Below are 25906 nucleotides of genomic sequence, written 5' to 3' on the forward strand. Positions count from 1 at the left end.
CAGTCCCTCACCATCACGTATTTAAGGTATTGGCGTTTTTTTTATAATTTTTGTTTTATTTGTTTCTCGGGTTAGGTTTAAGAGACACATTCTTAAGTATGCTCGGTTTATTGCAGTTTTGACATTTCTATTCCTGTTTTTCAAGCAATAAATTGAAATATATGGTAGGGGAGCCCAAACGGGCATTTTTGCAGTTACTCGAGCGGGTCAGATTATTACATGGGGATAAACCTTGTACCCTAAAAATGTACCTCTACCATACATTGGCTCTTAATGCAGGGGTGTTCGTTAAGGGGGGGGGGGGCGAACAAACATCTATCCTTAGAAAAACTAGAAATCGTCAGATTAAAATAAGGTAAGTTAAGTATAGTGTGACGCCTCACAACCCGGCCTAGTTATTCTTGAATCTTCTCGGGGTTACGAGTAAAGGCCAGACCTTCCACGGCGATTCGAGGCGACCGCTGTCAGAGTATTTACAGGAACAGGAATTCGAGCACAGGCCAGTCAGTCAATGAACGAGCCGCGACGCGTGATATAATTGTATTCGAATCGGATTTAGTGAAATGTATTTATTAGTTATCGTAATTATTATGTTTAGTTAATTAAATCATAAATTTGAGTTTGTAAATAAATTAGATGTGTTAGTTGGTGTTATTTGTAATTATTAAAATAAATAAGTGATATAAATAAAATAATATAAGTAAGTCTTCCTTTATTTAAATTAAACTTAGTGCCTAAAGATATAAATAAATAAAATAGTATAGTCAATCGCGTAACAAAATGGTGCAAAAGTGAGGATACTTGAAATAAATATCAACGTAAATTTTCGGTTTAAATACAGTGTGGAACCTTTAAAAATAAATAAAATATAAATCGTAATAAATAAAGTGTGTGATCATGCCTTCCTTGTGTAAGCTAACAATTGCAGACCTGAGACTTGAATTGGAAGAAAGGGACCTGAGTTCTACTGGCAAAAAGGCTGATCTAGTTGAACGTCTGAAGAACGCACTAAAAGAAGAGGGTCATGATCCAGAAACTTACGTGTTTGTAGACAAGCATGCTGCTTTAATTTCGCCAATAACATCGTTAGTGATCAAATTTTCTAGTGAAATCTCTTAAGTTTCCTCGGATGTTTTGAAAGTTTCGACAGACATTACGTCGTTAGAGAACAAAGTTTCTAGTGAAATCTCCCAAGTTTCCTCGGATGTTTTGAAAGTTTCGACAGACATTGCATCGTTAGAGAAGAAAGTTTCGGGTGATATTTCATCCCTTGAAAGCAAAATGACTAACGAGATCTCTGCTAACATCTCTAAGGTCACTTCGGATTTCGACGACAAGATATCGTCCATAAAATCTACTTTTGAAGAAAAGATCAAGGAAATAGAAAAGAAACTGGAGGAAACTGAAAAAGTGGACAAACAGATATTAAAGATGATGAAACCAAATACAAATTGGAGCCACGGTCGATAGTTGAAGGGAGTGTGAGTCTTGCTCGTGTTAAGGTGCCAAATTTCGACGGAAAGTCTTCCTGGAACAGTTATGTGAAACAGTTCGAAGCAGGTGCAAGAGCGAACGGATGGTCTGAAAAAGACAAAGCTGTAAACCTGGTTATTGCTCTTCGAGGAGAGGCTTTAGATGTACTTGAGACCATAGCAGTAGAGGAAACTAATGATTATGAACAACTTATGAATAGACAACATGCGCTATGGGCAGGAACATTTGGAGTATGTCTATCAGGCGCGGCTTAAAAATCGACGACAAAAGAAAGATGAAGCTCTTCAAGAATACGAGGTCGATATTGCCAGGTTAGTACGGTATGCATATCCAACAGCAGTAGATAGGCAAAGCGGTTTCTGGCGCAACCCCTAAATCGCAACCCTTAAATATTAATAAATGCCAAACGGCTTAACGTAGGATGACGTGTGACGTATCGTTGGAAAGGGGATGAAAAAGGGGGTTGAACTCAGTATGTGGCGTGCGCATCGGAATATGCCAAAAGGGCATTACGTCATATCTTCTTTTCTATTGGTCCGATTGTGACGTAAGAGGGCTCGTCGGAACGGGGAGGGGGTAACGAACACATAAAAAAGATGGCGGCAGTGCCAAAAGGGCATTACGTCATATCTTCGTTTCTATTGGTCCGATTTTGACGTAAGAGGGCTCGTCGGAACGGGGAGGGGGTAACGAACAAAAAAACAAAGATGGCGGCAGTGCCAAAACGGCATTACAGCATATCTTCGTTGCTATTGGTCCGATTTTGACGTATGGGGTGTCAAATGAAAGCGGTGGCGACACAGAAGCCAACTGTCAATTCTTCTTCTTCTTTTCGTTTGTCAATTCTTCTTCTTCTTTTTTCGTCCGTTAAATCTTATGTCAACGATTGCGTGGAAAAGCCAACTGTCAATTCTTCTTCTGTCAACGTTCAATATTAACTGTCAGTTCTTCTTCTTTTCCGTATAGTGCCTAACAGAACGTGAGATTTGACGTATGACGTGACATTTATGTGTGACGTGGCAAAGCGCTGACATTCGACGCAGAACGTGACATTTGACGTAGATATGTGACATTGTTCAGTTTTCCGTCCGACATTTGACGCAGAACGTGGCATTTATGAGACATTGTGACACTGAGCATGTTCAGTACTGATATGAATCCCACCGAGTACATACATAGGGTTATGGAATTTCAAACTAAACTTAATCAGTTAAATAAAGATATTAAATCATATGAGGATATAAAACAAATTAAAAGACATTTCGATAGTTTGCATATTGAGGACAAAACGTGGAAGCCTGAAGAGTTGAATTTACAGCAGCAGCAGCAAGGTCTTTACGCTTTTAGAAAACTACCACAAGCTACATATCCATTGAGACGTATTCAGCCTACACCATGGGTGCCAGCAACAACACCAGCGAGTATGTGAAAAGTGAAATAGACAATGTCTTTGCAATGTCTTGTGTAATATTAGCATCTATATTTATCTTAATTTTAAAAATTATGTTTGAAATTGTAAAGAGAAAATTTGAATCTTCATGTAATATAAGACTTGATCAGTAAATAAGGTGTTTAAATAAAAAAGCAAAAATCTCTCTCTAAAAATATTTATTTATACATAGAAAAATTACAATGGTAATATTGTATAAGAAAACCAGTGACGTAGACGATCCACATTTCTTTCTGTACACGAAAATAGTCCAACGGCGTGACAGGGGTTTGTAGCAGGACCAACGTTTCCAGTAGCAAGAGGCGTGCCATCAAACTTGCAAACATCAATAATAAGGGGAAAAACTCCAAAAATGTGACATTTCTTGCTTAAAAATTCTGCTTTTTGTTCTCCTCGAACGTATATGTAATCGGCTGCATACAACAACTTGGTTTCTAGTATTTCATTTATTTTGGACAATTCTACTGCTCCATCAGAATATCGAATGCCAAGCAGTTTTTTCTCCACGTATGATGCTGTCTTCTTATCATCATTACTTAGCGCATTGAATGGTTTCGGAGGTAAAAAGATGTAATGACTTCGTTTAAAACCTATTTCGATGGTAAGTTCTTTGGGAACAAACCACCCGTCCACAGCGAATCCCTGAATATCTACGAATGCTACTCTCATGATGACTGCTCTTGTACTACTGACACTTTATGCGTCTAATTTAGACTTTTTACAATTTCGGTAAGTGGGTAGTACTCCATTACGCAGTCGTGAATTATAATGCAGTAGGCCTTGGTATTTTCGGGAAAACCATTATGTGCTTCAATATCTAGTTTTACGTCAACAGTGGATGCTTTCATGCTTTCTTCTTGTTTTGAACAGTCGATGACGAACAATGCACGATTCTTGAAAGCTGAGAAATCGAGTAGAGGTCGCTTTTGGTGGGAATGTACGTAGCTGGGATAAAATTCGGTATAGTTGAAATAGGCCTCGTTGTAGTCAGTTTTGCTGAAATCCAACTGCATTCTCTCGTTTGGCCAATATTCTCCATTTAAGGATAATCTAATACTTTGGATGCTAACATTGTCAAATAAGGTAGGATCAGCTGTAATCGTGTTACGTTTGCCTGTTTGAAAGAAAACAATGACATAACGTGGTCTTTCAACTGATGTGCTAGTTTTGACGGCCCAAACTTCACGCCTAGCACCTTTGGTAATGGTAGGCAATTCGTGCAATTCCCACTTTCTAAATGGAATAACTATAGGTTGATCTTGTTGAATGGACTTCATTAGTTCTAGTTTAATTTCGTCATTTGGAAATATGTGCTTCACTCTGAGTTCAATGTTGGTGATGTTAATCTTTGCTTTTGTAGTTTCATCAGTAATAATTAAACAATCGTTGTCGTTTCGAGCTCGAACTAGTCTTATTGTTTGACGACCACACGTAATCATTGGATAATCGTTGAAAATGTTAAAAATATGCTTAAGAGGTATCTGTATGTTGAATGAATTATCTGCATCGTGTAGAATGGGATCATTAGGGTAATTCCAACCCGCCATAACCATATAATGGGAATCTTCTTGATTGTAACACGTCATGGCACGTACAGCACTTACGATACCAGGATCCCGCACTGTTTCCATCTCCCGTGCGCTTTCGCTGTACGTACACGAATCGAAAAGAAAAGCACCCACATTGTTGGCTAGTTTGACTACGCCAGATCCTTCTTTATCGACGAGTGATCCTTTAATGCACAACAAGGTTTCGCTCATTGCAAAAAACGAGTCAACTTGATTAATGCTAAATTCTACAATATCATTACAGTTGAATGATTTGATGAATGGTGCATAAGTTCGGTATTCGGCCTTTCGAATCGACTCATCAAACATTGGCTTACGATAAATATCGAATATTGGAGGCATTACGCTGCTGTCGTTTGAACGAGCTCGTTTTCCATACATTGTTGTCATTTTTTAGTTTAAAACCAAGTGATTGTAAAAACAATTTTTTTGCGAACGTAAGAGGTTTCCGCTTCGACACAACTAATGGTGTTCTTTTAATACGATATTGTCGCTTGGACGGTTGCACAACTAATGGTGTTCTTTTAATACGATGTTGTCGCTTGGACGGCTGCACAACTAATGGTGTCCTTTGAGCAGTAGATGACCTTATTACTAGTCCCATTTCCCTCTTGATCTAAGTTCCAGCACCAATGTGCTCTCTTCTCCTCTAAAGTTTACAGGTCGTCCTTCTTGATCGAGAGCCAAGACAGTGATATTGGTAAGTTCACGCTGCGGCACAACGGGTAAATACAACAAATTGTGAGGAGTTTCGTCAATTGCGTACCCAGGATTTGATTGTATGACAAATTCGTAGATCGTATGAGCAGGTCTGTTACCGTCGAAGGCTCCAGTACTAATGTTACATTCAAAGCGTATGCTAGATACTTTAATAATCCTAACAGGTAGATTCGAAGTATGTATCCGTCCAGGATTGAGTATTGCCGGAGAAAATCCCAATACTGTACCAAGGCTATCAGGTTGCTTAAACGAAATCCTATATTTGCTAAATATTTGACACTGCAACGTGTTGTGGTTAGGTTTTAGACTAAATATCGATTCTGGTTTAAGCTCATTGTCAGCACCCAGTTTCTTTTGTATGTATTCTTCAATATCGGCAATTTCATAACATCCATCGGGAAAAGCAAAGTTTTGCCATTTGTTTTTGTCATTGCAGTAATAAAACTTGTTATTTTCAATGTTCGGTATACTGTTGTAGGAATGGAAGGCACGAAGAGCTATTTCGTAATCTTTTTTCGGATCCAACACGATTGGTGTGGGTGGTTGAAATGAAAATGTATAAGTGGTGCTAACTACTCTCAACAACTGCGACATGATGACTGATTCAAGTCGATAGATTAATAGGTTTATATATATAGTTGAATAAACACCAATTTTTTTTCACATATTTTTTATTTGTTCTAAAGCAAGTTTACATAAATGACAAGATGCTTGAGAATCGGGTGGTCCATCCCAGTGAGTCCTCCAATCTGGTCTGTTGTAATGTACGAAGCACGGAAGTAGTATCTGCAAGTTAAATTCTCCTCGATATTCCCCAGGTAATTTATGCCATATACTTAACAATTCTGAAGGTCTAACAGTCCGTATAATATACTCTAGCGGTATGTGTTTTAGTTCTTCTTCACTATATTCCGTAAAACATTTTTCGCGAAACATATGGGACATAAGCAATCTACTACTGTCCATTATATAAAAATTTTAAGCATAAATGCCCACAAACGATTTGATTGTAAGTTTGATACTGGTGATTATTGTAGAAAATTCTGGCACGTGCACCCAGATATTTCACAAGTTCTTTGGTCGGCTTCAAATTACCAAATGAATCGAAATATTCCACGTCGTTGTTTATCTTTCTATATGCTACCCAATGTGTTCCGTTATGCGCGGACACATCCAAGTTAACTATTGCACATTCTCGTTGTCGAGGACCGTCTCTAGGCAGAGCGTCATTCATGAAAACTCCTCGAAAATGTGGTATGTTAAGTATTTTCGCGTAATGTGCAATGTCCAAGTCGTACAGCGGACGATTGGGCAGCTTTATTGGAAGTTTTTTTTCAAATACAAGCCGAATCCGCCTCTGGGTTTCTTACGTAGGTACAGACCCGAACCGATATGTTCCATTGCCTTATTATGACGTATATCCTCCTCCAATTTCTTTTGGGCATTTTTTGCGTCGACCACAGTTTTTGCCACCCCCGCAGCACCTCCTGCTAAAGCCCCCAGTGCCGAAAGACCAGCAAAGAGAGGTATGAGGGGTAGGAAACCTCCAGATTTTAGTGGTAGTACGCGAGGAACATCAATTTCTTTTCGGCCGCCAAGTCTTTTGATTATGGATTTTGCAATTCGTACAGCAGTCAAAGCAGTATCGTGTAACGATGCTCCTCTCTTCATGGACTTTGCAATTTTTGAGACAACATCGCGATTGAAAGAGTAACGCCCCTTTCTTCCACGACGTAACTGACATCCCATTCCCAATTTTCTTTTCGTCTTCATTCCACCGGTTACAAGTAAGGCAGCAGTTTTTTCACCAAAGCTAGCGTCTTTCGACTTGAATCGCTCCCAGGCTCTATTTTCCAATTCTTTATCGGCCTTGTGACGTTCTTCGAGAGATGAATGCTGCGAGTAAGCGATATCGTGTTGTTTACAAGCTGCGTCTAATGGATTAATACCTGGATCTCCACGTGCAAGACGTTTTTGTAGTTTTGTTCCAGCTATAAAGAACGTATTTTTTTTTTACTTATAAAACACAACAAAATTGTCGCAAAGTTACTTACGTCCACAGTACTGATAACCGCCAGGAATATGTAGCTCAAATGGCAGTTTATTAATTAAAGAGTTCACGAGACCTCCTCCTTCGACGACCAACATTGGACTGATGCCATGCAAGTGATGACATCTATAATATATTGCCGTACTTATGTACTACACTTGCCACACGATGAAGATCGTTCAACAAGAGCAGACGTTGCCAATTGATAATCTGGACATTGTCCAGAAAGTGACAGTCAGTAAACATGGTAAATTGCTACCAAACTCATTTAGAGCCATTATTTGCGGTCCAAGTGGGTGCGGAAAAACGAATGTCATGCTATCACTATTATTTAATCCGAATGGCGCCAAATTCAAAAATGTCTATGTTTATTCGAAATCCCTTTTTCAACCGAAATACCAACTACTGCAAGATGTAATAGCCCAAGTCAAAGGTGTTGGGTACTTTCCATTCAAAGACAATGAAGAAATTATCAGTCCAGATGAAGCACAACCAAACTCAATTTTTTTATTTGACGATGTTGCATGTGATGGCCAACAGAAGATTCGCGAGTATTATTCCATGTGCAGACATAAAAATATCGATGCCGCTTATTTATGTCAAACATATTCAAAAATACCGAAGCAGCTAATAAGAGACAATTGTAACATGATTGTATTATTCAAGCAGGACGAGATAAATTTGAAGCATATATTTGATGAACACGTATCGCCAGACATGTCGTTTGATGAATTTAAAAAAATGTGTTCAGAATGTTGGACGACAGACCGCTATGGTACTTTGGTCATTATGAAAGATTTTCCCCTTAACAATGGCCGATACCGCAAAGGATTTGATAAATATATAAAATTGTAAGTTGATGTATTGTTTAGTTGTCAACAAAATGTCTTATGATGCGGTCGCCATTGCCATGCGCAAGAAGAAAGTTGCCGAATTGGCTAGATCAATTCGCAAAAAATATTTGGCATTGAAATTAGGCAAGACAGAACAAGATGAGTCACTAAATAAACTTTTTAAACCAATCTCGAAACCACTCAAGAATATTGCGCAATCATCAAAAACGTTGCATCATGCTATCGATAACAAGTTTAGACAAGTTAAAAAAGAAGAAGAAGAGGTGAAAAAGGAACAAGTAGGACTAAAAAAAGAGCCAGATAGAGAGGAAAATCCTACACCACCATTATCATTTATAAGTGATGGAGATGTGTTTGAAAACAACGATAAAGAAGATGAAGAATACGAAGATAACATAGAAACAAACCAATCGCAAGATGAAGTATCCGAACAAGTATTTCAAGATTACCTAGACCAATATCATTCTCTAATTCAACCTTACGTGATAAATCACGGGATATCTTCAGATCAAATAGATAAGGTATACGGTCCAACCTATGATAGCAAAACGGCAAAATGGGCACTTGGTTCCACTGATATTAATTTCACTCGGGATGGTAGGATTGTAACGAAAGGAAAATATGTTAAAGGGACACGTGGACTATATGAGTTAATATTTTACAAAGACCCTGATCATTTTAAAGAAGAAGACGTTAAAGACTATATTTCATTGTTGGATATAACCGGCGCTCATAAAAGACGGGATGGTACACTAAAGGGAACCCACGGCTACAAGTGGAAGGAAATTATTAAACCTAATCTTCCATCATTAATACCTCAACGTCGTCATACAGAAACTAGTAGAGGAGATGTCGGTTCTGGATTACCTACGCATTTGACATACAATGATTTGCCTAGGGAATATATTTACTGGGACGACCCAAATGAATTGGTGGATCGTCTTCAACTCTTGGTGGCTTCGAAAGACGCCGGCAACACATCTCTCGACAACGAAATTGTAGCCATCATCAATGAACTAAAAGAAGCTAATATAATAGAGTAACTGGGAATGACAATATCATTTCCATTATGAGTGTCGACAAATTCGGTCATCATTCTCGTGGTGGTGGTGGTAGCGCTCAAAAGGTGACGCGAGTTACATTTCCACATACTTCTGACGGAAATATTAATGCCGAAAATGTGAAAATTTGCAATGTCAAGGATCCATCAGAAAATGGTGATGCTGCAACGAAAAAATACGTCGATGCACAAATAAATGAGTTGCGTAACATACAGTCACCATTAATTCAAACACATGGTGAGTTGTTGCAGCAAAAAACTGGGGAGATAGAAGGTTTAGCCATCGGACTAAATGAAGTAAGAGAAGAGCTTCATAAAACTACAGTTCCACTTCTCGAGCAGAAGTTGCAGAAAATAATGAAAAATGATTTGAATACACTAAAAAAGGACACGGAGAATAATGTAAATAAGTTGTTGCAGCAAAAAACTAATGATATAAAGAATTTAACCATGGAACTAAACGAAGTAAGAAAAGAGCTTCATAAAACCACAGTTCCACTTCTCGAGCAAAAGTTGCAAAAAATATTCAAAGATGATTTGAATACACTAAAAAAGGATACGGATAAGAATATAAAATCGGCTGCAGAAACCATTGCACATCATGCGATATACGATATGAAGATGGAAAAGAAGATAAAAGAAATGAACGCGGCATTACAGGATGTAGTAGACCACCTTCATTCGATGAATATAGATACCCGCCTAACAGCAATTGAAAGTCGTTTATAAAAATGTCTAAAGAAAAGGAACAGGTGGTGTATGAGTTGCATAAACCATCACGAAAAAACTATCCTCGTCGACGAACAATAATCAAAGGAATCGATGACTTGTGGCAGATGGATTTGGCTGAAATGCGTCCTTATGCGCACCAAAATAAAAATTACAAACTAATACTAGTTGTAATTGATTGTTTTTCAAAATTTGTTTGGACACGCCCTCTAAAGAACAAAACAGGTGAGGAAATTACTCGCGCATTTTCGGATATTCTCGCCCGTACTCAAAGAGTTCCGAAAAACCTACAATCTGATCAGGGAACCGAATTTTACAACAGAAAATTTCAAAATTTAATGAAAAAACACGAAATTAATCATTACAGCACATACACGGTTAAGAAGGCTGCCATTTGTGAAAGAGTTATTAGAACGTTGAAAGCAAAGTTGTACAAGTATTTTAGTTTACATGGATCATACAAATGGCTAGATGCACTACCTACAGTCACTGAGGAATACAACAATACAAAGCACAGTAAAACAGGATACAAGCCATCTCATGTCAACAAATCCAATGAAAAAGCCATTTTAAACAAAAATTATAGTCATTTAAAGATTGCCGGTCCACGGAGATTTAAAGTTGGCGACATTGTACGTATATCAAAGGCAAAACATTTCTTTGAAAAGGCCTACACGCCCAATTGGACTACAGAATTATTTAGAATTGTACAAGTTAAGATAACGAATCCTATAACGTATTTGCTCGAAGACATGCAAGGTACACCGATTAGCGGCGGGTTTTACGAAGAAGAATTACAGAAAACAAAAAATCCCGACATTTACTTGGTTGAAAAAGTACTTAGACGAAAAGGCAATAAAATGTATGTTAAATGGTTAGGATTGGATAGCAAACACAACAGCTGGATTACTAGTTCAGATGTAGTTTAAGGATCTATATTTCGATACGCCGCGTAGACATACATTTTTTAGAAAATGCTGACAATTACACGCAAAGAGTGGGGGATTGAAAAAGTATAAATTCTCTCAGCAACCATCCGTCACATTCAGTTTGAGTTTCTCCAACCGACTTGTGTATTCAGTTGCAACAGCAGTACTATGACTTCTCAAGATAGCGGATACGAAAGTGAAGAGACAATTATCTACGACGCTGAATTAGATCGAGTACTGGAAAAATATGAAGAAGCTGCCAAAGATGGACCATATTATTTATTGGAAACTACCTATCCAATAGGATGTTTTCACATAAAAATTGGCCTATCTCCAGCTCGACAGTTTTCTCCATCCATTATTCTGTACCAACATGGTAAATTTACAAGAATCAGTTTAAACACATTCGAGTGGACTACCCTAATTGAGATGTTTATACAAATTATGGAAGAATTTTTCATACCACCTTTGCCGACCTATGCCGATGAGTATGATCCAATCGAATTTGAGTGTGGTGATTTCTGCAAACTAAGACAATTGGTAATGGAAAATGTAAAGTTCCTGACTATCGAGAAACACGGAATCGAATATTATTTATGTGAAGATGATGTAAGCCAGATCCTGAGAGCAAACATTGATTTAGTGTCTCAACGAGTGTCGTTATTGGACAATTTACAGTTTTTTTCGTATTATAGAAATGTTGTATACTTTATTCAGCAAAATTGTCATAAGAGTAACAGTTTATATAGTCGACTTCACGCTTTAACTGCGTTTTGTGAAATTTCTCCAGATACTTTGTTAAGTCAAGCTTTGAATGAATATGTATGGTATTATAGCAATAAAGTTGTAAATGATTTGGATAGTTGTGAATAAATAATATTAATAAATATGTTGTCTTTTATTTTTACCTAATATAAATAAAACAAACAAAAATTAAGATTAAACAATTTTATTAATAAAAATTACATTATACAATGGATAATATTTTTTATATACAATTTACAAAAACTTTGCGATAAGTGATCTTTTCTTTTTTTTTTAAGTAACCATATACTGCGCAAAAAGAAGAAAATTATTTATGCATTGAGCATCTACATTGAAAGGACCAAGTTGTATCAAACAAGACGTGATCAAACGAATTTTGACACCAATTATCTGTTAAATCATACAAATATTTTATTTCATATTCATGATATTCATTCCAATTAAGAACCTGTTCATAACCATAACATTTATTTTTTGATTTAAGTACGTTTCGGAAAAGTTTGAAACAGCTAAAACAAAAGTTTAAAGCAATAGCATCTGCTACAAATGCAGAAAAACAAACACAATACATATTAAGTTCTTTCTCTTTATAATAATTTGACTCACAAAGATGATTTCTTTCTGCTTCGTTTTCACGTTTTGTTTGTTCAAAATCTATTTGATCACATATTTGTATTTTATGCAAATAATCAGTTTCATATAATTTTCGAAAGCGATAAATACTATAATTATTACAAATTTCTACAGTAAGGCTCCACGGCAGTGGTGACATCTCAACAAATTCAGTTATGTTCAAGATATTTTCACAAATAGTTTTTATAGATTGTGTGCGTAATGTTGTTACCATCTTTTCTTTTGCTGTATTTCTGCAACAACAACAACAAATAAATGTTTAGTGATGACACTGCCGTTTTATGTATTATAATGCCCCCACGGAAGCGTATTAAATGATTTTGGTATTAAGTACCGCTTGTCGTCATAAGGACTTAGAGCCGTTTTGGATTGTTCGATGCTAAATACTGAATGTTGATATGACCGAATACATCTTTGGCTTGCGTTTTGAATTTTGAATTCTTTAAGACATTTTTCATAGTCTTCGTACGTAATTTTATTTCGAACGACATTATATTTCACTCCTTTTGCCTTTTTGGTTATTCCCAAATTGCTTACGTCGCTTTCAATTCTCTCTTTGTTTAGTTGTTTTCGTTCCAGGCGTTGTCTTTCTTTTTCCCTCTCCACGTCTGTTATTTGCATTTTAAATGTGTACATTTTTGATCTTAGCCCAATAAAATGTGTAATTATTTTCCCATTTGCCTCATTCTTCATTAATCCAGGGATTTTTTTATTTAATCGTTCTATGTCATATGGGTTATTTTCGGCGTAGTCGGAGGTATCGAATTTGCTTGGATATGCTTTTAAAACCTCTCTATATGCATCTGAACATTGCAGTTCATAAATAAAGCTGTCTGTGTCCATGTACAGCAATGAACAGTTTTCTTCTCCCATCGTTGGAAGCATAAAGTTATAATGAAAATCGTACATACATAATTTGGATATATCAAGGATTGCTGCGCCTATATACAGGGGTTTATTAAAGCATACTTCTGATTTTTTCAGTTCGATAGCCACCAAATTCTCATGAAAGATCGTTCGACTATGAAATCGACTACTTGCAATCAAATTTTTAGCTCCGTACCTTCCATGCCATTTTTTACATAATTTTACGATACGATGACGTCTTATGTTCTCCATTGTCTTACCGAACACAGCATTATTCATTAATTTAAAGAGATTTTTTTCGAAGCTACTTGTGGCTGCTGTTCGTAAGTTGGTATTTAACTCAATATATGGTCGCAGCCACGCAGATTGTTTAAATTTCAACACTCTGTGTATCTTTGTTAAAATTAAACCGTTCTCTAATGCCTGTTTAAGATTTCTATAATGAATAATATATTTTGTTTTGTGATATAAGGTTGGTATTAACTTTGGCAATTTTGAACCGGGCGGAATGCGGTGTTCGGCAGCAAATGGAAAATCTTTGTGTTTATCATGCAATTCGCGTGGATACTCCAAGTCAACTTGGAAAAAATAGCCCTCTTTCGCATCATTTGGTATTGACATAATATCAATATGACCTTCGGGAAGATTAGTGGATTTTGATGCAACACCAAATTTGGTACCATCTTCAATCCATTTGAATCCTCCTATTGGTAAAGCCTCACTCATGGCCCAGCCATACAGATTATTCACGTCTAAATACATGATGTATTTAGAGGGTTGTGTGGGGTCATACGTCGACATGTATTTGTTGTTGGCCTCCGAATACCTGTTGCTGCAAACAGATATTCCGCCTCTTATGGCTTTTTCCATGAACAAAATCATATCCACATCTTTTAGCAATTCTAATTTACATTTTGTGTATCTCAGCATACAATCCCACGTGTATCCTGGCATGGTATAATACCAAGCAGGATCTAGTTTATACGTGTCTCGACATTTTTGTCGAAACTGCTCAAACACATCAGCCAGCAGCAGAATATCTGTTTTCAAATACAAATCGCTGTATTCACCCAAATTTTTACAATTAAATTTATTCCAAACATTCTGCGCATGAGCATACTTCTCTTCACTAATATATTCATTATTTAGCTTATTATAAAAATGCCTAATGTTGGGTAAAGAAGTTTCATCTAATTTTTCCACGCTATCGATATAATCGTAACAAAATACTCCTTTACAAGTTAACAAATTGAATGTATCATCATCTAAATTACTAAATTCTCGTTTTAAAATCTTCTTTTCCGATGTGTCTAAAATTGATGCTAATTCGTCGAGTGAAGCTCCCATAAATCTTAGTGAATCAATAAATCGTAATTTAATTTGATGTTCGTCAGAGTGTAATGTAAATGAAATATATTTTTCTTTATTAATTGGAAGTAGACTCAAGTGCCCATGTTTGCATAAATCAATAATCATAAAATGCGAATCGTAACCACTAAAATTGTGAAAAACCACGGGAACAACAAATAATTTTTTAAAGTTCAAATTACATGCTTGGTGTGCAAATCCACGTACCTCTCCGGTAAAATGGTTGTGATCTACTACAATTGTATCTGTAGCCAAAAAGCGTTTCTCACAAATATGACAAACAGTCGCTCCATTTGTATTAGTCTTTTCGGCTATAGGTATAATTGTTTTCAACTTGGAATTTACAAATTTGGAAATTTCAGCCATTTCTTTTGCAAACCACTCCATGCAATTTTCACCTCTATAGCTCTTAAAATAAGATAAACTGTCATCGTAAGCACATTTAAAATAATAACCTGCACTAAAAGGTACATGTTTCTGATATTTTGCTGTTTTACTCAATTTGACATTGGAATCCGTAAAATTATGTAATTGGCATTCAAAATCGGCATAAACTATAAACGGAGTTGTTTGTTTGTACGTAAAATTGCGAAAACCCACATGATCATATTTAGGAACAGTCATTTTGCATTTATTCATATCCGAACACATTTCTTCATGCTCTGCTAGTTTGATTTCACTGCTAAAGTGGTTTAAACAACGATCGCAAATATATTTTTTACTTTTGCTCTTATTCACTTGTGACTGTACTAATTTTCCCAAATCTTTAATCCAACAATAATGAAAACGTATTTCCGTCTGATCGTCATCTTCTGGAGGAGCATCGTAATCATTTAATTTTGGAAAATATTTATCTTGCACAAGAAGCAAATTAACATGCTTTTCCAACTTTGTTGGTGTCAGTCTGGCAGGTACTACTTCGTAAAATTGTTTGTCCTTAACTATATTTAATTCTAATACGAAAACATTGACTGATATGGCGTTTAGTTTTTCGAATTTTGAAATTTGATTTAATGGCATTGGGCTTTCTAATTTGTCCGTTTGAAAAATAGTAGAATAATGTGGATATTTGGATACTCTTTGAGCATCTTTGTTAGCAGGATACAAAGCACTAACTATTGACCAATAAAAGCATGCTTGATCAAAATTACGAACATTGATACAAGCCTTTTTATTACTAATCTCTTTTGGCAAGTCAATGAAGGACGAACCGTTTCCTATGTCCACTCTATTAATATTAACCTCTAATGAAATTACTTTAGACAGCGCGGCTCCTGAATCTTTTTCTGCAAATTCGGACAGCTTTGTATAAATTTTATCTTTAACATTTTCACGAAACCAAAGATGTAAATCGGTCGATGTATCTATAATAGCATTTTTCGTATTAAAATATTTTAAATCTACACTTTCACTATCACTTGATTTTTTAATGAACTCCCCGCAAAATGCAGTATTGACTTTAAGTATTCTATGTGTTTTCAAAATAATTTTAATTTTGTTGCTAAAAACAGTATAAGCATCCTCTAAAAATTGGCCAATGTCCTTATGAGTTAAATTTACTATTACACCGGTTTTAATTCGACTGGCAAAACACGACATAACATTTTCCCATTTAACTCTATTGCGTAATTTTGAACTAAACCCCATCCCAACATGTTTATTATTGAAATTTAAAATAATTTGTCTAAAATGCTTAAAATGACCTATGTTAGTTTGCAATTTTCTAACTGTTCCAATGGGTAGCTTATTGTTTTTAATAACTTTATTGCATCTCCAAATTTGACTATTTACACGTCTTGTCCACACTTTACGGTCCCTATCAGTGAATTTGTCAAACATTATTTTACGAAGCGTTTTAATAATGTGAAGCAAATCATCAGACTGTTTGATCACTTGTTTATGTTGCATGGCTACTCAAACACAAAAGATACAAGAAAGAACAAGATCACTTACCCTTTTTCCTTTATTCTAATAGCTAGTTGTCTATTATCTCAAATTTTGCTGATGGGCGGTGGTATCCGGTATCGATCAGTCCTCGAAATATAATGGAATACTTCTTAGTTGCAAAGTCAGAGATGAATGGAGTATATACGTTTGTGACTCTATTTGGCAGGAACACAACGTTCTCCTCCAGTTCCAGCAAAACTACTTGGCCAAATTTATTTTTCACCAGCTTGGCGTCTATTACTTTTTGTGGCTCGTTTATTGGTAGTTCGTTTAATTTAATTATTGGTTTACGGTCTGCAACCAAAGAAACGGCATTTATTTTTGTTAAATCCATCTAAAACAATAAGAAACAATTGCTAGAAAACGTGCACAAATCTTACTATTTTCCTATAAATAATAGTTTAGAGAAAACAAAATCCACAGAAGTACGTAACAAAAACAGAGACATTAAAAACAAAAAATCGATAATTTACATTAACAAAATAATGTGATCGTGTAAAAATAAGAAATTGTGAATTGTGAAGACCGACAAAAAATTGGGAACACAGAGAAATAGAAAACAGTAATCCACAAATTATTAAAGAAGAGGAGAAGGGAAATTCTTTGCACGTAAGTATTTTTTAAAAATACATAGATAAAAGAAACACAAGTATATAGAAGGCCGGCAAAAGAAAATTGGGGAGAGAGTAATAGAAATAGTCCACAATTATTAAAGCACAGTAGACGTGAATTTTTTTTGCACGTAATTATTTTAAACATAGATAAAAGAACCACAAGTACATAATACTAACACAAGAACTTATTTAAAAAATATTTAAGACATGAAACACAAGTACACAACAAATACATACAGAAAAAATATTTAATATGAACAACAAAGATAGCTTACCTTGATTCAGTATTTATCACTGCACTGCGAACTAACTAGCGACACGTTCAGAAACTGTGGTTCGGACACAATTGGTGTACTTTATGCCTGTCGGAAACTCAATGAACTGGCTATCCCCCGATTTCTATTTATATAGTAGGTTAATCTGATGACGCATTAAAATTTACATGTATGTACTTGCAGGATTCTTTGAAACGGCATGTGCATATTATTGCTAGAGTTTGCGGTTTTGATTTCCGTTATTAACGCGTCGGGTAGAATGTGCTGTGTCATAATAATGAAATCGTATACTAAAAAATATAATTGATGCTTTTTTTTTTGCGGTCATTGCCATATTATACATTCTTATTTATTTTGCAATATCAGGTTAAAATGCAATATTAGACATGTGAATATTATTTATATAAGTTGCAGTTTTAATTTCCGTTTTAACGAGTCGTGTAAAATTTGCAAGGTGTTTCTGGCGATGTTGCAAAAAATATAATCGTTGCTTTTTTGCGGTCATTGCCCTACATTCTTACTATTGCAATATCATGTTACAGGTGTAATATGAGATTGGGAATGTGCCTTGCTTCCGCTGACACATTCGTTTTGTGTGACTAATGAAATTCTATTTAATACTTAGTATTAGATGTGAATTTTATGAATAATAAACTCGTATTTAATTTCTTCTTCTTCTTTGTGTCAAGCCATCTGTCAATTCTTCTTCTTTTCGGTGTGTCACTTCTTCTTCTGTTTTCCGGTTTGTCAATTCTTCATTGTGCTGTGCCATTGTTACTTCTTCTTCTTCTTTTCGTTTGTCTTGTTGCTATCAATTCTTCTTCTTTTCGGTTTGTTAATTCTACTTTGGGTCGAGCCATCGTCACTTCTTCTTTTCGTTTGTCACGTCACCTTCTTCTTCTTCTTCTTTTCCGCAGCCGTCAATTCTTCTTCTTTCCGGTTTGTCAATTCTTCTTCATTTTGTTAAGACATTGTCACTTCTTCTTTTAGTTGTCATGTTGCTGTCAATTCTTCTTCTTCTTTTCGTTTGTCATGTCAACTCTTTTTCTTTTCCGCAGCCGTCAATTCTTCTTCTTCTTTCCGGTTTGTCAATTCTTCTTCATTTTGTTAAGCCATTGTCACTTCTTCTGTTAGTTGTCATGTTGCTGTCAATTCTTCTTCTTTTCGTTTGTCATGTCAACTTCTTCTTTTCAGTTTGTCATGTTGCTGTCAATTCTTCCTCTTCTTTTAGTTTGTCATGATGCTGTCAATTCTTCTTCTTATTTATTTCGTTTGTCACGTCATACGTCAAATGTCACGTTCTGTTAGGCACTATACGGAAAAGAAGAAGAATTGACAGTTAATATTGAACGTTGACAGAAGAAGAATTGACAGTTGGCTTCTGTGTCGCCGCCGCTTTCATTTGACACCCCATACGTCAAAATCGGACCAATAGCAACGAAGATATGCTGTAATGCCCTTTTGACACTGCCGCCATCTTTGTTTTTTGTCTCAACTTATTCGTTATCCCCTCCCCGTTCCAACGAGCCCTCTTACGTCACAATCGGACCAATAGAAACGAAGATATGACGTAATGCCCTTTTGGCATATTCTGATGCGCACGCCACATACTGCATTCAACCCCCTTTTTCATCCCCTTTCCAACGATACGTCACACGTCATCCTACGTTAAGCCGTTTGGCATTTACGACCGGGGGTTGCTATTTAAGGGTTGCGATTTAGGGGTTGCGCCAGAAACCGCTTTGCCTATCTACTAACAGCTCCCGAAGACATGATGGAAAAGTTGGCTGTTCAAACATTCATTGATGGCCTTCGTGATCATAAAATGCAAAGAACACTGCGGTTAGCTCGTCACAAGACGCTGGTCGATGTCTTGTCTGCCGCCCTCGAATACGAATCAGCTACCCAGGCCTCTAGCGGGTACAGTAAAGTTAGGACCGTGAAAGAGGAAGAGGATGAAGACAAACTTGACCAGCTGGTAAATATGGTGAAAGGCTTTACATCGAAGAAAACGAAGACCATGAATTGCTGCAATTGTGGTGAAAAGGGGTACGCACGGAGTTTAAGGAAGAACGCAAATCAAGAAACTCACCAGCAGGAAATAAGAGAACGCACAGACCCTAGGGGGGCAGCCTAGACTCAGAACTCCTCTAAAGACCATCTCATACTAATAGCTTCTTTGAAATGTCATGAAGATAGTGTATATGTGGATGGAGAAATAAATGGTAAAAAGTATACATTGTTGGTGGATACCGGAGCGACCAGGACCATTATACGACCGTCAGTTTTAAACAGCCGTAAGAAACTCTTACCAACGAGGTTGCGACTGCGGACTGCCACAGGTGAAAACGCCAAAACCCATGGAGAAATCCAGATACAATTAGGGATTGGAGCAGAAAAGTTCGTCCATACTGTCATAGTTGCAGACATCGAAGAAGATGTTATATTAGGAATGGACGTAATGAATTTGCATGGATTTCAATTGGATTTTAAGAATAGGGTAATCAAAGTTGGCAACGAGGAGGTATTTCTTCATCCACATGATGACAGAACTGTGCTAGCAGCCATTAAAGAAGATACAGTTGTGCCTGCGAGGAGTGAAACGATCATCGTAGCGCGGCTACAGGGAACTGTAGAAGAAGGAACGCCTGTTATGATGGAGCCATGGAACCACGACGAGGAGGTTGGCCGAAGAATCATAATTGGAAAGGAATTGGTTACTTCTGCTAAAGAAATTCCCGTGAGATTGATTAATGTCAATGACTACCCAGTGACTATCGAGAAGGAGACAAAAGTAGGAACTTGTGTGCCCGTGACGTCCATAATCCGTCAGACGACAACATCAGATAATTCCAATGATAAGTTCGACCAAATGGTTGCAGTTGCAGGCCAATCTCTAAATCAAATGGAAAAAAGGAAATTAAGGGAATTTCTTAGGCAATATCGTGACGTATTCGTACCGAAAGGAGGAAAGACAGGAAGAACGAGAGTTGTCAAACATAAAATTGACACTGGTACCGCTAGGCCAATTCGTCAATCAGCTCGACGATTACCACAGGCGAAGAGAGAGGAAGCTGAAAGGATTGTTCAAGAAATGAAGAAAGACGGGGTGATAGAAACTTCTACGAGCCCATGGGTCTCTCCGGTGGTCCTGGTCAAGAAGAAAGATGGAACTACGAGGTTCTGTGTGGACTACCGTTTGTTGAACAATGTTACCAAGAAAGATAGTTATCCTCTGCCTCGGATCGACGACACGTTGGACACATTGGCTGGAAGTAAATTGTTTTCTACGTTGGACTTGAAGTCTGGATATTGGCAGGTAGAGATGGATCCAGTGGACAAAGAGAAGACGGCCTTTACGACAGGATCTGGATTATGGGAATTCAACGTTATGCCGTTTGGACTCTGTAACGCTCCTGCGACATTTGAGAGGCTTATGGAAAATGTGTTGAGAGGGTTATCTTGGAAAACGTGCCTGGTGTATTTAGACGACATAATCGTTTTGGGAGAGACGTTTGGAGACCACCTGAAGAATTTAGAAGACGTTTTTAATCGACTTAAAGCTGCCCAGTTAATGTTAAATCCCAAGAAATGCCAGTTATTTCAAAGTAAAGTCAATTATTTAGGTCATATAGTCAGCAAAGAAGGAGTGGCCGTGGATAAAGTAAAAATCGATTCCATTAAGGAATGGCCTGAACCAACTGATAAACATCAAGTGAGAAGTTTTCTGGGACTATGTACATACTACCGGAGATTCATTAAGAAGTTTGCAGATATTGCTAAGCCATTAACGCGACTTACAGAGGAAGCAAGGGATTATTGCTGGGATGGAGACTGCCAAACGGCCTTTGAAACTTTGAAGAGGCATTTAATTACAGCGCCAATATTAGGGTATCCACTGCCAGAAGGAGAGTTCATCTTAGATACGGATGCAAGCAATGTGGGAATTGGAGGAGTGCTGTCGCAGATCCAAGGAGGACAGGAACGAGTCCTTGGATATTTTAGTAAAGTGCTTTCAAAACCTGAACGAAATTATTGCGTCACGAGAAGAGAACTTCTACTAGCAGTAGTAAAATCAGTGGAACACTTCTATCAATACCTCTACGGAAGGAAGTTTCTAATCCGAACCGACCATGCCGCCCTTAAATGGTTAATGCAGTTTAAGAATCCAGAGGGTCAGATCTTCTTCTTCTTTAAGTACCGTGCCCAAATTTTTAGGCGTGGGTAGCTTCCATAACAATTTGCCGATATCGTTCTCGATCTTGTGCGGCATGTAATAATTGATCTGCTGATAAGCCAGTCCATTGACGAAGGTTTCGGAGCCATGAATATTTCTTTCGACCAATTCCTCTTTTTCCGTCGATCTTTCCATTGAGTATTAACTGCAGCATCCTGTATCTGCTACCTCTCATTATATGCCCCAGATATTCAAGTTTTCTCTTTTTTATCATCTTCATTAAATCACCTTCGCCTTGACCTACTCTGTTTAAGACTTCTCTGTTTGAAATGCGTTGAACCCAAGATATTCTGAGCATTCTACGATACGACCACATCTCAAAGGCTTCTAATTTGTTCATCATGTTAACCTTCATGATCCATGTTTCACATCCATATAGTAATACAGGATACACATAACATTTTAGGAACTTAATTCTTAGTTGTAAGTTCAGCTGAGAGTTGCTCAGAATAGATCTAAGTTTCATAAATGCTCCTCTTGCAATTTCTATACGAGTTTTAATTTCTTCATCCGGATTTAGTGTCTCGTTTATCCAACATCCTAGGTATTTAAAGTGGTTAACTTTTGTTATTGATTCATCATTGACAATTAGTTGCACAGGGCCGACGTCTTGTTTACTAACCACAAGTAACTTTGTCTTTGTTGCATTTATGTTAAGTCCGTTATTGGAGCATTCTCTAGTGACTCGATCTATAAGGAATTGAAGATCTTCGATATTTTCAGCCATGATCGCGGTGTCGTCTGCATATCTGATGTTGTTAATAGTTTCTCCCCCGATTCGAACTCCACATTGTCCTTCCAAGGCTTCATTAAAAATTATTTCTGAGTATACGTTAAACAAAGTTGGGGATAACACACAACCCTGTCTAACACCTCTTTGAATGCAAATTTTGTCTGTTTCTTTGCCGTCTACCAGAATAGAAGCTTCTTGATTCCAATATAGATGTTGTAAAAGTCTCAGATCTTTATCATCTATTCCAATCATTTCTAGATATTCAAACAACCTATTATGTTGAACTCTATCAAACGCCTTCTCAAAATCTATAAAGCAGACGTAAATTGGTTTCTGTACTTCCCATGATCGTTGAAGTAATGTTAAAATTGAGAACAAAGCTTCCCTTGTTCCCAATCCTTCTCTGAAACCGAATTATTTGTTTCCCATTGTCTCTTCACATTTCTGCTTGATTCTATTAAGAATTATCTTAAGAAGTAGCTTGAGAGAGTGGCTCATGAGACTAATTAGTCTAAAGTCTTTACATGATGATGTATTAGGCTTTTTTGGGAGTGGAATAAATGTAGACTCTAACCATATCTGTGGCATCATGCCAGTCTCGTATATATGGTTATAAATGTTTGTTAGTTGTGAGACATTGTCGTCATCCAGAAGTTTGAGCCAGTCTGATGGTATTTGGTCAGGGCCTGGAGATTTCCCATTTTTGCTCTGTTTGATGGCTTTCTCTACTTCCGCTTTTAAAATACTAGGACCAGTATTCGTATACTTTGTGGTGTTAAGTGGTGGCCTCGTATCCAGGAAGAGCTCTTTTATATAGTTAGTCCATTCTTCCTTTTTTTCATCCAAGTCGAGAATTATTTTACCTTTGGAGTTTCTCATAAAGTGGGGAGTTCTTTTTCTCTGAGTGTAGGTAATTTCTTTAAGCTTTTTATGTATATTAAACTCGTCATGTTTTCTTTGTAGTTCTTCCATTTCACGACATATTTGTTCCATCCAGTCCTCTTTTGCTCGCTTAACCTCGTATCTAATTTGTCGATATATCGGTCATCCAATAAAGGTCAAGAGGGTCAGATAGCCAGATGGAGTGAACGACTTCAAGAATATGATTTCAAGATCGAGCATCGGGCCGGAGTTAGCCACAGGAACGCTGATTATCTAGAAGACCGTGTCCAGCAGAATGTTCCCATTGCAACAAAACAGAGTCAAAGGAAGCAACAGTACTAAGAACAACAGTGGTCAATGACGAGTGGACGCCTACCAAGATCAAGGAAGAACAATAAAAAGATCCAGTTTTACAGAAGATTCGACAATGGAAAGAAGAAAATCGTCGACCATCTTGGCAAGAAATATCAAGCCTAGGCTCAGTAGTTAAGACGTATTGGGCCCAGTGGGACTCATTTATCTTGGAAGACAGCTTGCTTAAACGAGTAATAGAAAATGATGATGGTTCAGTGAGGAAAACACAGTTGATGATTCCAAAGAGCAGAGTAGCCGAAGTACTTCGTCAGTTACACGACAGTCCATCAAGAGGGCATTTTGGTGTAAAGAAGACCCTTCAGAGAATTCGGGAACGTTTTTTTGGATGAATAGTTCCGACGATGTGAAGGACTGGTGTAAGAAATGTACTACCTGTGCTACAAGTAACGGGAAAAGAAAGGCTCCTATGAGACAGTACAATGTTGGAAGTCCGTTTGAAAGAATAGCTTTGGATATTGCCGGGCCATTTCCAGAAAGTGACAATGGATGCAAATACATGTTGGTGGTAATGGATTACTTCACGAAGTGGGTGGAGATCTACGCAATTCCAGACCAGAAGGCCGCCACTATTGCAGATGTGTTAATCAAAGACTGCATCAGCCGATTTGGAGTACCTCTGGAGATCCATAGTGACCAAGGAAGGAACTTTGAGAGCGATCTATTTCAAGGAATCTGTGATAAACTAGGCATGAAGAAGACAAGAACCACGGCCTATCACCCGCAATCGGATGGAATGGTGGAGCGTATGAATAGGACAGTCGGCAAGTATTTGACAAAGATGGTGTCCAATCATCAACGAGACTGGGACCAGTACCTTCCGTTCTTCGCAATGGCCTATAGATCTGCTGTTAACGAATCAACTGGCCAAACACCAGCAAAAGTCCTATTTGGACGTGAGATGCGTCTACCCTGTGATCTAGAGTTTGGATGTCGACCTGGAGAAGATGTTGCTGGTGAGGATTACGTGAATGAATTACGAAGAAGAATGGACGATATACATGAGTTGGTCCGTTCTAATCTTCAGATCGCTAGCGACCGAATGAAGAAACGATACGATACCCAAGCCGAGAAGGGATGTTTCAAGGAGAACGACAAAGTCTGGCTTTATAATCCAAAGAAGCGAACAGGTTGTTCTCCCAAGTTGCAGCAATTTTGGGAAGGTCCGTACCTCATTGTCAAGAAGATCAATGACGTTATCTACCGAATAAGCAAGATTCCTAGGGGAAAGCCGATGATAGTCCACCATAACCGGTTGGCGCCATACGAGGGAGACCACGACGTAGATGAAGAAGTAGAAGTCAACCAAGTTCGAGAAATACCTGACCTCACGTTTGAAGAGTTCATGGGTGCCTACGGAGGTACCGGTAAAGCAAGACATGGTGTTACCACTGAAGAAAAGCGAGATCTTCTCGCACTTCCCGATGACTATTCGCTGGCCCATACCATCCCGGCCAGTATCAAAGACGCACGAGGGTTGGCATCCGCCTTCCGAATGAAGTTTGGTCGAGTTGCAGAACTTCAATGCCAACTGCCAGCTCCTGGCAAAGCATTGAAACTCCAAGATGCATCACGTTACCTATTCTATCTGGTAACAAAAGACACTGTCCATGACCAACCTACCTACCAAGATGTATGGGATGCATTAATTCAATTGAGAGAGCACGTGTTGGAGTCCGACGTGCAAAAGTTAGCCATGCCAAAGTTAGAATGCCGCCAATTAGACTGGAGAGTTATCCGAAATATGGTAGAAGAAATTTTTAAAGACACCGAGGTCCAGGTGTTAGTCTGTTGCAATCCGCATAGTTACTGGTGAGGAGAGAAGACCGTCCCCTGTCATTTTTATACAACTGGGAGTTGTAAAAGAGGGTCCAGTTGCAGATACCAGCATCCAGTTCCAGTCCCGACAAGGTTCCAGGAGGAACCATCTTTTAAGGAGGGGGCAATGTGACGCCTCACAACCCGGCCTAGTTATTCTTGAATCTTCTCGGGGTTACGAGTAAAGGCCAGACCTTCCACGGCGATTCGAGGCGACCGCTGTCAGAGTATTTAAGAACAGGAATTCGAGCACAGGCCAGTCAGTCAATGAACGAGCCGCGACGCGTGATATAATTGTATTCGAATCGGATTTAGTGAAATGTATTTATTAGTTATCGTAATTATTATGTTTAGTAAATTAAATCATAAATTTGAGTTTGTAAATAAATTAGATGTGTTAGTTTGTGTTATTTGTAATTATTAAAATAAATAAGTGATGTAAATAAAATAATATAAGTAAGTCTTCCTTTATTTAAATTAAACTTAGTGCCTAAAGATATAAATAAATAAAATAGTAGAGTCAATCGCGTAACAATAGTAA

At 37.5% G+C, this 25906-nt stretch overlaps 2 protein-coding genes across 4 annotated transcripts in view; both read right to left on the minus strand.

Annotated features, from left to right (window-relative positions):
- Nucleotides 1–25906, minus strand: part of LOC114334632 (uncharacterized) — a 206034-nt gene that overhangs the window by 119299 nt on the left and 60829 nt on the right. The gene's annotated exons all lie outside the window — the stretch shown is intronic.
- Nucleotides 12532–14466, minus strand: LOC126885533 (uncharacterized). Its single transcript, XM_050652115.1, has one exon. It carries the CDS (start codon nucleotides 14464–14466, stop codon nucleotides 12532–12534), a length of 1935 nt encoding a protein of 644 aa, XP_050508072.1.

Source organism: Diabrotica virgifera, chromosome 5 (assembly GCF_917563875.1).
Source record: "Diabrotica virgifera virgifera chromosome 5, PGI_DIABVI_V3a".
NCBI lineage: Eukaryota > Metazoa > Arthropoda > Insecta > Coleoptera > Chrysomelidae > Diabrotica > Diabrotica virgifera.